Source organism: Mus pahari, chromosome 10, assembly GCF_900095145.1.
Source record: "Mus pahari chromosome 10, PAHARI_EIJ_v1.1, whole genome shotgun sequence".
NCBI lineage: Eukaryota > Metazoa > Chordata > Mammalia > Rodentia > Muridae > Mus > Mus pahari.
Window position 1 is genome coordinate 115576259 of NC_034599.1, and position 13983 is coordinate 115590241.

Below are 13983 nucleotides of genomic sequence, written 5' to 3' on the forward strand. Positions count from 1 at the left end.
CCCCTGCCTCTGGCTACTCCTTTACCTTTGCTTATCGCCCTCCCACCTGCCTGCCAATCATCTTTCTCCCTCAGACCTAGTCGGCCGGAAGAACCGGCTTGTGTCTCCCGAAGCTGCCTTCGGAAACCCGCAGATAGCGGGGTAAGGACACGGACAAGTGCGGCTTTGAAGCGGGGTGGGAGGCCGCTGAGTGCCGACGTCCCGACTGGGAGCCGCTTGCCGGCCTTGCGCAGGCGTTCTTGGAGGAAGGTCGGTCCGCCTTAGCCAATGAGCATGGGTCCTGCGGCCTGCCGGCTCAAAGTGTCGGGGCCTCCAACCATAAACCCAGGCCTCTGAGACAGTAGGCGAGACCTGTCAGGAGCTCCCTGCATAGCGAAAGTTGTCCAGGGACTCCACACTTGCCACACAGCCCTTGGCCTGTGCGAGCTGAGGCGTATGCGAGGCTGTCAGATGAGAGCTGGGTTTAGGCTGCTGCTGGGAGAGCCTTAAGGCTGGTGGGGCACTGGGAGGAGCTCCACCCCAAGTTGCAGGCCGATCAGTTCACCTCTAGACCTGTAATCAGACTTATGGCTAAGTAGACTCTTAGAGGGGAGACCATGAAGTGGTGCACTTCACTAAAGAGCTTAAGAAGTGTGCTAATTCATTCAAGACATCTGTGGAATGTGTGTGCGAATGGGTTTAAGATTGTAGGATAATGGTAAAAGGAAACAGGATCAGGCTGAGACCACCAAGTGGAGATTCCAGATTTAATGTGGAACTCAAATAGTTTTTAAAAGGTGTCAAAGTTTGTTTGTTTGGTTGGTTGGTTAGATTTGTCTAAAGATGGCCTACTGAAAAGGAGCTGGAGATGCCTGGCATCCCTTGGCTTAGTGTTGATTAAGGAGTTTTAAGCTCAGGGAAATTGCAGTGCTAGAGTGGGTAATCTGTGAAAAGTCTGCTCCCCCATAATGGGAAGGCCCAGAAGATATGCCCTACACTAACCTATAAGATGAAAATGGTTTGAGGGGCAACAGCAGCTTTGAATAGTTTTGCCGTAATTCTTTTTCTTGTGCCAGATCTTAGGGTTCAGTGGGTTTAATTGGACCTTGGAGTAGCACCAATGCCTGTATATAGGTCAGACTGGACCAGAAATGCCCGAATCCTTCTTGAAACTGTAGAGTTTGTAGTTAGGATTTAACTCTCCAGCAAGATACAAAAGGAAAGCTAAAGAATTTGTTACCCAGCCAGACGATGGTGGAGTGCCATGAATCCCAGCAACGGGAGGCAATGGGAGGCAGAGGCAGTTGGATCTCTGTGAGTTCAAGGCCAGCATGGTCTACAGAATGAGGTCCAGGACACCTAGGGGTGTTACACAGAGAAACTCTATCTCTAAAAACAAACAAATGGAACTTGTTATCCGTTGATACATCTAATATGTCTCCTGATTTTGCTCTTGTTGTTTACTTGGTACCCTACTCTAAGTAGAAAGCCTAAAAGCAATTTTTTTAAAATCCTGGTCTCTGGGTGAGGGTCCATGCTTTTAATCCCAGTACTCCAGAGGCAGAAGCAGGTAGATCTCTCTGAGTTGGATGCCAGCCAAGTCTACAAAGTGATATCCTGTCTCCAAAAACAAACAAACAAACAAACAAAAAGAAAGAAAAGAAAGGTAGGTAGGTAGGTAGGTGTGGTTTTATCATTACTTGAGGGAAGAATTTTTTTCTAAAAAAATTCCAAGGTTGTTACAAAAGGAAACCATAACTAAAGTGAAGTTAGTGTGAAGTTAAGTTAATTGAAATAAGTTACTTTCAAATACAGATTGTGCCCAGGGGCCAAAGCTCAATCTTGAAGACCTATTTGATAATTTCTGTGCTTGTCAAAAATAATGGACAGAGGCAGTTAGATCTACATAGCAAGTTCCAGGCCAGCCTGAGCTAAATAGGGAGTTGCAGACCTTGAGGAAAGGAGGAATGGAACAGAAAATAACACCACTATTAAGTAGGTTCAGGTTGCCATTTATACTGACTTGTAAATGAATTTTATCCTTCCATATCTACCTTCTGTCCTCAGAGTAGACCATTTATTTAGGACGAGGCTCTCCAGGGTGCCCTCCCTGCCCTATAGGTGTAGCCCCAGGAAGTCTCCCGTTACTTTCTAAGTCTGAATCATTGCATTCACTGCTTTGTTTTATGGTTATCTGCTTGTGTCTGTGTCCTGCTTCTCTACCCTTTCCTCAGACTGAGTTTAGTGAATACAACAATTGCTCATTGCTTTACCCTGAACCTAACACAGAAGCACTGGTGAAGTGGTAAATTAAGGACTCAGAATGCCTTCTGAGTCTGATGAGAGAGTTAGGAGTGTCTCTTGTCCATCTGTAGCCTACCTGAGGTTTTCTCTAAGTGTAAGGGCAATGTATTCTGTGGAGTGCTGGCAGCTGTCATGAGAATCTGTCTGCAGACAGAACTCCTGCAGCTGACATAGTTGCAATAGGCTGTTAAGTCTGGTATCTCTAGCGTTCCCCAGAACCTGCCCATGTTCTAAAGTAGTGTCTCCAATCTTTTGAGTCTGTTATTCTCTGTGTGGCTGACTGCAGCAATTGAAGAGACAGACTGAATTCTTTCAAGGATTTTACTCAGTTGAAGCTGAGATCTTGATTTACACTGCAGAAGAAAAAAATTTTTAGGTTAAAACAGTATGAAGACAGGTTAGAACTTAAGAAAAGGCTTTCATATACAGCTAAGGGTGCTAACAGTAAAAAAAAAAAAAAAAAAAACAAAAAAAACTCTTCCCACAAAGGTAGTAATTATAGAAAGTGTTCATATTGACTGACTATAGCCTGGGAAGATAGATTCAGTTTTCCCTGAATAATATATTTCAACATAGAAGCAGTTACATGGGCTTTTAGTCTCAGAACAAAAGAAAGTCATAAGTAGCTTGTAGCACTCTTGGAGAAGTTGGAAGAAGGAACACACACACACACACACACACACAAACACACACACACACACGGATTGTATCCCCTCCTGGAACCAAAATAAACTCTTCTTATGTTGCAGGGTTTTGTTTTGTTTTTTTATCACAGCAACAGAAAAATAACCAAACCACATCCTCACACATGTAAAACGTTTTTAAATGTTTTATTAGGTTAATTCTTAAGCATTTCACTGTGAGGATGGTAACATGACAGTAATACGTTTTTTAACTTTTCACTTGTACAGTTCTTCTGTTCACTTTGTCCATTAGGCAATTAATGGATGCTTGGAAGTTGGTGTGCTTATTCAGAAATGTTTTGCCACCTGAGGCCTTTGAGGAGGTAAGCTCTGTGGTCCACTCTGTTTGGAGGAGGGTCTGTTGTGTATTGAGCTAATTTCAACTTGTTTTTCAGATCTCAAAACTGCATCGTTTTATGGCAGGAACAAAAAGAAAGAAAGAAAACTAGTAAGAGTAGCTGAGCTGTCTAAGGAGTAGCTGAGCGGTCTAAGGAGTAGCTGAGCGGTCTAAGGAGTAGCTGAGCGGTCTAAGGCTCTATTCAAAGCAGGAGAAAACAGATCCAAAAGAATGGTTCTATATGAAACATGAAGAGGAAAAATAAATTAAGCCTCTCCCAGAACGGTATTATGTTCCCAATCTGCAGAGCACATACTTTGATGCTTTAGAGTTCACAAGAAAATAATTATACAAATTCCTCCTCCTGGTACACAGTAGATATGTAGCACATATAAATAAGTACAACTTGGATAGGTGGAAGTTTGTGACACAGAGGAAGTTTGAGGGTTTATAAATCATGTAAACGTGAAGACTAAGGAAGATCATTGGAGCTTGGCTAAGGGTTCTCTAGAAGAGATGAGACAAAGTCTCATATTATGTAGCCATGGCTAGTCTTGAATTCCTGATCCTTCCCTCTCCACCCCACTGGAGTTACAGACTTCTGCCACCACACTGGACTTCAAGTTTTTATAAGAAGTATTTGAGAGCAAGTTAAAAGAATTGATTAAAGACTCAAAAATGGGTCTTGCCTTATAGAAACTGTGGATGATATTAAAATTATTTGTATAAGAAATATAATTGCCCCACTCCCACCCCATCCTGGCTCTGCACCCCACCTGGGCATCACAGTAGAGATGACCTTGTGGGGGGTGAGGTCAGGCAAGCAAGGGACAGCTGGTCCCATCATTCATCTGCACTGGGGTAGCCTCTCCATCCTCTCTGTCTGTCTGCAGCAGGTGGATGAGCTAGCCCTGAGGTCATGAGAGTGGGAGTGCTGGCCCTGCTCCTCACTACCTGCAGCATTCAGGAGAGTGGGCCCTGTACCCCATCTGGGCAGCACAGTAGAGCTGGCCCTGGTGGCTAAGGTGCAGAAGGGGCCCTCCCTTGCCTGATGCAGCATTGGGTGAGCTAGCCAGAGCAGTCATGGAGAGCTCACCCTGGTGGTGTGGCAGCCAGTGAGCTCCTGGACAACCAACTCAGCTACCTCTCAAACCCAGGTCCATGGCTTTTCGTTGGTCCACCCCAACATCTACCCGATCCATGATCTGCTAGAGCATATGAAAGAGCCTGTCCTGTAGAGCCAAAGTTACAGAATCTCTAAGACACAGAGCAAAAATGGGATATCCAAGAAGCATCCCAGTGATGATTCATTATAGATAGTTAGCAGAAGCCAGAGGCCTTGAAACAGACCAATGACTCATTGCAGTGAACATTTGTAAGTAAAGCTATGTTGACAAAAGGGTATATAGTGTGTGGCACATTGCAGCTTCCACAATGAGATTTTTTTTTTAAGTCTATCTTATTTTCTTTGGGGAGCAAGTTGCAAGGGCAGAGGGCAGATATGAGGGGTCGGGGAGATGAGTGGGATTGGGGTGCGTGATGTGCAACTCCCAAAGAGTCAGTAAAAAGTTGTAGTTGTTGTTGTTGTTGTTTTTAAGTTTTAAAAAGAAAAAACAAACAGCAAATAGCATTGTTTGGAAAAAGACAAACAAGCAGGCTAGTGAGGGGGCTGTGCAAGCTGTGTCAGCGATGACAGTCTAGTAGCAGAGAAAATAGACAGGACTGATGTCAGGAGATAGTATAAAGAGAAGCTGCTAGGCTAACTTTTGGACAGGTGTAAGTGGTGTGACCTCATTTGGGTTTTGTGCTTTGGCAGCACTGAGAAAGGACGTTATGCCACAGAATCAAAAATAGCAGTGTGAAGGTGGGGGATCCCAGTGCCTTTAGAGGTCAAATCAGGAAGATCTCAAGTTTGAGCCACCTAGGGATAAGTTAAGGAGAGGAGAAGAGTAAGAGCTAAACTATCTTCCTTGCTGTCCATCTGTCTGTCTGAGACAGGTTCTCACTGTGTATTACTGGCTGGTATCAGACTCGGGTTTTCATACTTACATAGCACTTAACCAACTGAGCAATCCCATTACCTTTCTTATTATTCAAACTCCTTTACTGGACCATCAGTACACTTATTTTATAAAAGACTCAGATACATGCAAAATAAAACAGAAGGTATCCTGAAAATACGCTGGTGTTTTCCATACTATTAAATCTTCTGTAGACTGGAGGGATGGCTCAGAGGTTAAAAGCGCATACTGCTCTTGCAGAGAATCTGAGTTCAGTTCCCAGCATCCATATCAGGCCACTCATAATTGCTCATGTGCGTCCAGTGAACTCTTCTGGTCCCCAGACACCTGTGCATATTTGGCATTCAGTCACACAAATACACATAAAGAAAAATAACAGTCTAGAAATCTTCAAGTTAGTTCAATAATCTCTATCTTTTTTTAAAGATTTATTTATTATATATAAGTACACTGTACCTGTCTTCAGACGCACCAGAAGAGGGAGTCAGATCTCATTACGGATGGTTGTGAGCCACCATGTGGTTGCTGGGATATGAACTCAGAACCTTCAGAAGAGCAGTTGGTGCTCTTAACTGCTGAGCCATCTCTCCAGCCCAATCTCTATCATTTTAACAGTATAAAACATGCCTGATAGGTTGCAAAGCATGCCCAACACTTAGACACTTCTATTTAGAATAATCAGAATGGAAATGTAAATTGCAGTATTCAAAGATAGGCGTTGTGGAATTGCTCCCCAAGAATCATAAGTCATTTCCTTTGGACTAAAATACTGTAGTATTATTTTCATTAAAAAAATTAAACAGTACTTTAAGAACATTCCAGACAGTTTGAGACACGACTTAAGAATGGGAATGTCAAGTTGTCTGATTAGAATTCCGTTATCACTCTGGTAATGAGGAAACTGAAGAACATCTTCCTCTTGGTGCTGAGGTTCTCAGGGCATTCCCCCACTGCACTGGAAAAAGTACACTGATGTAAATTAAGGAAAACAAAACAGAACTTCATGGAGAAAAGTGTCATCTGCGGTGAAGCCAGCTCCTGGAGAGCCATGGAGGGAAGTTCTGCTCTTTCTTACTACTATTGCTCATGCTGCAGTAAAGGGCTTAGAACCACTGTTTAAAAACCTGACAGATTGCAGCAAATCAGTTTCTACCTTGTTCTCTGGTTTTCCCCTGCATGGTACGTTTAGGTTGGCTGCACCCCTACATGGTGATGTATGGTGGAAGTATGTATGTCACAGAGAGTAATCCCTGTGTCTCTGATAGGTTCAGCCTGAGGAAGGTCCTCCCTCATTGGCTTCACTACTCTCGAGCTTTATCAGGGGCAGAAGCCATCAATGCCTTGAGGCCTTTCTACTTTGCAGTTCATCCTGATTTCTTTGGACAGCACCCCAGGGAAAGGGTAAACACTTATTTTTTAACTTATTGTCTATATGTCTAGTTGATTTACCTTTGAGTCAATATAATGCGGAAAGTCCTGTAAATTTGGATTATTCTCTCATAATGGTTGACATAGAAGCAGTACTAACTTGAAAAATAATAAAGTTTCCAATTAGTAAATTTAGTGAACATTTGTAATAGAGCAGTAGAAACCATTGTTTATTCAAAGCTGTCATTATTTATATAAGCAATAAAGTTGCCACATAAGTTGAAGAGTAATAATCATGTTTCTGCAGTAGTTTTTGGAGTAAAATAAGGCTTGAGAGGAAGACGCCTCTCTTCACCCGATGGAGTCTTTCTTGTAAGGATGCCCTGGGCAGATTGTCAGTGCCTGGAGACTTCCCTGCGTGCTTTGTGTTACTGAACTTGTGCTACCTGTTTTGTGCTCAAGGGATGCAAACTGGCAAGAGTCCTGAGGCAAACTCAGAACCATCAATATTTTTAATATCAGATAATATTATAGAGCTAAGTGCTATCTCATTGGTCCCTTGGTTTTTGTATTAACACTGATCCCTGATTTAACCTGTAATAATAAACCCCGAACACCAGGCTCGAGTGAACACTCCTGCCTGTTAGTGGTGTGCAGCACACCTTCAGCATGGCTGTAGTCTACACTGTGGAGCAACTAAGAGCAAGCTCGCTCTCTGCCCTGTCCAGCTGCCCACTGCCAGCTACCCTTCTACTGTAGTAAAACTTGACTGAATATAACAGCTTTTCCGGGTTGTATGAATCCCAGCCGGCCACTGAACCTGAGTGTGGTCCTGGGGACTCACTCATCCAGCGTCTCTGGGCTGTTCATGTGTCTTCCCTCCCTAAATGTTTTCATTCTGAGGTGCCTGTTTCTTTATTTACTAGGTCTATTGTTTGCCCTCTATCATCAGTGAAATGCAGGCCCATAAAGGCTTCTCACTCGTCTGGCCACTACCCACGAAGCTCTGGCTCACCCAAACCTTGCCCTCTGCTAAGTACCACCAGGCTAGGTTCCCTCAGCATTTTTAACAGTAATTTACTTAATATCTTCAATATATATAAAGACCACATAATAGTTTCTTCTTTCTTTACTCACATGTAAATGCCCCCCCTTTTTTTTCTAGGAAGTCAATGAAAATTCTCTTAAGAGATTAAGTGTCTATTTAGAAAATCTCCAGAAACCAGGCTTCAAATCTCTAAAACCAACTCAGCTTACATTTTATATAAGAGAAAAAGCAGCCCAGAATTCCTCTGAAGGCCAGGAGCCTATCAGTGCTACCGGTACGTTGTTTATTTCTGTTGTGTCCCTGATTGCTTCATGTGAAATGTGTTCATTAATTCTGACATTGCCAGAATACCTTGGGATTTGAGCCTTGATTATTGATAACTATCATTGTTTTTCTAGAATTAGATTCTGTTCCTAACTGGATGTCTCTAAGCAAGTCATTTTTGTATGTTTAAACAATTGTTTCCCAAAGTATTCCAGCCAAGTGTTGGTTGTGGTGCATGCCTTTAACCCCGGCACTAGGGAGACAGAGAAGGAACATCTCTGTGAGTTTGAGGCCAGCCTGGTCTACATAGTAAGTTCCAATCCATCCATGATGGTGTATAGCCCAAAGAGAAGCCAGGTGATGGAAGAGCAAGAGCGCCTCAGTCAGTCAGCCAGCAGGGTGGGGTCTGAGCTGATGCACACTGTTCAGATAGCCTGGGAACTAGATGCCTGAGAATAGCAAGTTTAGACTTCTGTTTACCTGGAGAGAGCCCTTCTCTTTGGGACATTGTCACCAGCACTGCCATTTCTGCCATTAGACCACTTTGGACCTAACAGTTATAAAATTAAATTGTTCTTTTTCATTAACAATTTGACATTACTACGAGATTAATGTTTCTATTCTTTGTCAATTTCATACATAGATGATATTGTGGTCATTGGAAACCCCTAATATTCCTTGCTACCCCTCCCATTTCCAGACAACCTTTTCCTGACGAGCACTCTCAGCTTTCATATCTTCTCTTTATTGCTTTGTTAGGGCATTTTTTTGTTTGTTTGTTTTCATGACAATACATTGCATTCTTAAAGACCTAAGTCATTTTTCCAGTTCTGGGTTCTTTTGGTGGTCCAAATGGAAATGAACTTTATTATCAGAGTAAGCATTAAAACAAGATAGGGTTCAATAAAAATTGCTCTGAATTAATGCTTAAACAAATAGTTGTAGCCAGCCTTGACTGAGCAAGGTCCAGAAGTCCTCCACTGCCAGCTAATAGTTAACTGAAAACTATTCATTAGCAAGAACAGGTGAAGGCAGAAATTAAGTTAAAAATGAAAGGAAACGTGATTTTTAAAAGGATAGTATTAATGCATAAAGCATTTTTATATAGCAGAGGAAATCAGATATTTCCCTTACAAAATGGACTGTTACTCAGATAACAATAAAAGAGCAAGCCTGGCAGTGGTGGCACACATCTTTAATCCCAGCACTTGGGAGGCAGAGGCAGACAGATTTCTGAGTTCGAGGCCAGCCTGGTTTACAAAGTGAATTCCAGGACAGCCAGGGCTATACAGAGAAACCCTGTCTGGAAAAAACCAAAAAGAAAAAAGAAAGAAAGAAAGAAAGAAGAAAACAATAAAAGAGCAATCTGAAATGATCCGGTGCTGCTCTGTCTGCTGGTGACCCTTTACATTGATCTTATCTGCACATGGTGAGAGTGCTTCTGCAGGCCAGGTGTGGTGGAGGCAGCTGCAGAAGGATCTGGTGAGTTTAAGGCCAGCCTGGGCTACAGAGTAAGTTACAGATCAGAGCTACATAGTGAAACCTTGTCTCAAAAAGAAAGAGGAAAAGAAAAAAGAAAGAAAACTTTCTTCATGCTCTGATGTGGCTATGTAAATTCAGACTTTCTTTTTAATTCTGGGGATTGAACCATGGGTCTCACATTAATTAGCCAGTGCTTTATGCATGAGTGGCCCCACAGAAACATCTACAGCGTACCTTGTAATAATCTCACCCCGAACAGCAAAACTGCTATTCTCAAAAGGAATCTTAAGGAACTAAAGATCTGTCTTACTGGGTAACAGTCTATGTGATAGAGTCAATATTCAATGAATTGATAAACTAATATGGAAAGTACAGCTTATTCCTTGACTTAGTTTAAATTTTTTTATTAGTTTTAATCTTTTATGTTTTTGTTTTTCAAGACAAGGTTTCTGTGTGTAACAGCCTTGGCTCTCCTGGAATTCACTTTGTAGACCAGGCTAGCCTCAGATTCAAGAGATCCACCTGCCTCTCCCTCCTGAGTGCTGAGATTAGAGGAATGTGCCACTATGCCCAGCTAGATGTAACCATTTTTCAGTTGAGCATTTTGCCTGTTTGTATGTCTGAATATCATAGTCATGCTTGGCGCCCAAGGTCAGAAGGACATCAGATCCCCTGGAACTGAAACTGCAGATTGTTGTAAGCCACCATGTGGGTGCTGGAATCAAATCCAGATTCTCTGTAAGAGCAAGTGCAGAACCATCTATCACACCAACTCTGCTTTTTAAAGTCAGAGCTTATGCAGACCAAGATGACTCTGTCACAGAGAGTCCCCCAGTTTTTGCCTCCTGGGGGCTGGGTGTGTCCCTGTGAAGGTGTTAAATGACTGTCACAGAGAGTTCCCCCAGTTTCTGCCTCCTGGGGGCTGGGTGTGTCCCTGTGAAGCTGTTAAATTAGCTATTTTACGTTTGAGCTCCTCCTTCCTGAATGTCAAGGGAAAAAGCTTGAATTTTTCTTTTCTCCTGCCAATAGTCCCATTAAGAAAAATGTCTGAATTTTACATGTTCTGTATTGTGTATGTTTGTCAAGCATAGTATATATGCAAAAAGGAGTTAATCTCTGGCTCTGAGAGTACACATGTCAGGAGGGTTGAGGAGAGAGTTCAGTCAGCAAGGTACTTACCATATAAGAATAAAGACCTGACCTCAGATTCCAGCACCTACATCAAAAAGCCAACTGTGACACCATGCTGTGTAATCCCAGCACTGGGGGAAGAGCAGGTTGTAACAGGAGGATCCCTGGAGCCCAGAAGTCACAGCTTCACCTAAGGGAGGTTGCCATTGACCTTCACAAACATGCCTATACACAGACATAAAGATGCACACACCAACACATACAACCAGAAAGGGAGGGAGGAAGGCAGGCAAGCAAAGCATATCTTGATCTCATGTAGAATGCTGGAGATTACCTTCAACCCCGTCACTGTTGGAAATGATAAGTGTGTTGTGTTGTTAAAATGACTAGCATGTAGCTGCTGAGAAGAATAGGCTCATTTCTACATATAGATGTTGAAGGTGTTGATCCTTCCGAATGGGAGTAAAACACCAGCCCAAGCTCTGTTTTGTGTCCAACAGGGCTATCTCCCTAAAACAGGGCTTGAGAAAATAGCACTGAACAACGGAGGCAGTGGGGTTTTTATAGCCCCCAAACTACAAGGCTAGTGCTTTCTAGGGGGTGGAGGATTTGTGGTTATGTAGGGAATTGGCTGAACATCTAAAAATTATTTGGCAGAACAACCTATCAGGGTGAAGGTCAGTGTATAGTCAGTGTATGGGGTGTGGAACAAATCAAATTCAGAAAAATATATCAAGACATAGTCAAACCTAAGTTTTATAGAAAACAAGAATGAACGTATTTTAACCCTGTAACAAGAAGTCAGGCTAGTCCACCAAGTTAGGTGGCAAAAGGTTCAAAATAATAAATCCATAGTGATACCATCATTACTAAAAGGAACAATTTAAAATGAGTGTGTGTTTATAAATATACATGTGTATAAACATGATAACATTAGCATGTATGTCATAATACAGTTCAAAGAAGAATATAGAAAAGGTTTAGACCAGCACTAAGGGGGATAGCTTGTACGAGGGAGCTTGTAAATATTCCACAGATGAGCCGTCAAGTATAGCAAGTACTAGCCTTGTGACTCTGAGTACTTGAAAGGTTGCTCATGTGATCAAGGAATAGATTTTAAGTTTTATTTAAGTGTTTCTTATGGTGGTGGTGATGATGGGTTTAAGAGGTGGTTGTTGTGTTAAGAAAAAAAAAATCTTAGCCAGAACTGGCCTCAAACTCACCGTATTGCCAAGAATAATCTTAAAGTCCCATTTGTCTGCCTCCCCCGCACAAGAGAGCTGGAGCTACAGGCCTACACCACCATACTCAGCTTGGTTTTAATTAATTAATTTAATTATTATTAAATTAATATCCACATTGTGTGGTTAGCTACATGATTAATATATGTTGTTGGAAGACTGTGTACCAACAGTTAACAGTGGTTATATCTAGTAAAGTATGCTATTATATGCCTGTTAACAGACTTTTACTCATGTGTATGTGTGTAAAACTTTACAATGAAATTGTGCTTATAAAGTTTTTGTAGCCCAAAATGATGGCAAAATTTAATCCTATCACTCTGAAGGCAGAGGCCAGCAGATATATGTGAGTTTGAGACCAAACAGGGTTGCATAGTGAGAACTTGTCTAAATTATAACTAATAATACTTAACAGAATTTAATTTTTTGTCAAAGCTGTGAATCAAACCTAAGGCTTCGTGCATTCTAGGCAAGAACTCTGCCACTGCACTATATTTCCTGCTCCCTTGTGTAATTTTCAAGCTTCTTTTAAATTTTGAGTGTTGGGCCTGGACTGAGGTTCAGTGGTTAAGAACACTAGCTGCTCTTCCAGAGGACCTGGGTTCAATTCCAAGAACCTATATGGCAATTCACAACCATATGCAACTCCAGTTCCAAGGGGATCTTTTTTTTTTAAAGATTTATTTATTTATTTATTATATGTAAGTACACTGTAGCTGTCTTTAGACACTCCAGAAGAGGGTGTCAGATCTTGTTACAGATGGTTATGAGCCACCATGTGGTTGCTGGGATTTGAACTCCGGACCTTCGGAAGAGCAGTTGGATGCTCTTACCCACTGAGCCATCTCACCAGCCCTCCAAGGGGATATTACACCCTCTTCTGGCCTCTCTGGACACCTGGCATATATGTGGTGCATACACACACACACACACACACACACACACACACACACACACACACACAAACAATACATCTAAAACATTTTTTAAAGATGAGCTGTGCTCACCAACACTAGGTAGATAGCCTGGGCCTCCCCTAGCATGCCCTGCCAGTGCAGGTGTCCCCAGTTCCCTGCTCTCTGCTAGAATCTTTGTGATGAATGTGGGAAACCCTCCCCTTTAGTGACAAGATTCATTACAGGCAGAACTGAAAATAGTCTCCATCCCCTTCTTGGCTGGGATGGCACCTACTTCCTGGTGTCAAACTAGAAAGAAATCCATGGAAATGAAAATTCTGCTGTAGAGTTTGAAAGAGGAAGTGTTTTTTTCATTTGATGATTTACAATGGGGAGATTTTAATGGATAATGAAATGTTTTTAAAGATTTTAATTTTATAATTGTTTCATGAAAACGATTCTAAGCTAAAACAAGTAATCATCTGTATTAATTGTCTGGGGGAATTATATTCTCTAGGATTCCGAGCAGTCAGATTTACTTTGCACAGCAGCGATCTGCTAAGCACAGTATTGTATATTCTCAACTCCTGCAGTTTGCCTGTTGAACATGTCCAAAGCTTGAACACTAATGTGCATTCCCAGCCTCTCAAGGAAGCTACAGGGATGCCTGACAGACCCATCAAATGGCATAGGTCCTATTATTCCTTTACTGGGTTCAAGGACCCTGACGAAGACCTCACACACGTCTCAAGAGTAGAAACAACCCTAAGGTAAGTAAAAGGGTTTATTTAAATAGCCTCAGTTAGTTTCTGTTTAAATGTAGTACTGGGTTTGCAGGAAAGAAGTTTTAGTAATATATTTGAGGAAATATATTTCATGTTTCTTAAAGTTGAAGAAACACTTCCATTTTTTGTTATTTAATGCTAGATACATTCATAAGATTAAGTTTTTAAAATCAGCTCTTTACCCATTGTACATTTGCAGTCTATGTGGAGAGTTCAGAGGTACTTAAGTTTAATAATCCATACTTACAAAAGTACACGCCAGGTGTAGAGTAGCACATGACCACAATCCCAGCCTTTGGAAAGTAGTTAGGAAGTAGTTACAAGGATGAACAGATGAAGGCAAGACAGCCTGAGATACATAATGAATCCCTGACTTAAAATAAACAGAGAGCTTAATAAAATATCATCTTGAATAATTGCAAAAGAATTTTTTTTTTTTTTTTT

The 13983-nt window shown here is 41.7% G+C and overlaps 1 protein-coding gene across 4 annotated transcripts in view; it reads left to right on the top strand.

The window, feature by feature from the left end:
- Window positions 1-13983, top strand: part of Tcaim (T cell activation inhibitor, mitochondrial) — a 29842-nt gene continuing 15859 nt past the window's right edge. The window contains exons 1-5 of one of the 4 annotated variants that reach the window (XM_021207459.1): window positions 1-141; window positions 3220-3289; window positions 6590-6725; window positions 7858-8014; window positions 13272-13524. In XM_021207459.1, the coding sequence (XP_021063118.1) occupies window positions 3231-3289; window positions 6590-6725; window positions 7858-8014; window positions 13272-13524 (605 nt within the window). In that variant the 5' untranslated portion in view covers window positions 1-141; window positions 3220-3230. Of the gene's footprint in view, window positions 250-3194; window positions 3290-6589; window positions 6726-7857; window positions 8015-13271; window positions 13525-13983 lie in introns of all 4 variants that reach the window. The other 3 variants (XM_029543606.1, XM_029543608.1, XM_029543607.1) reach the window with 3 other exon arrangements.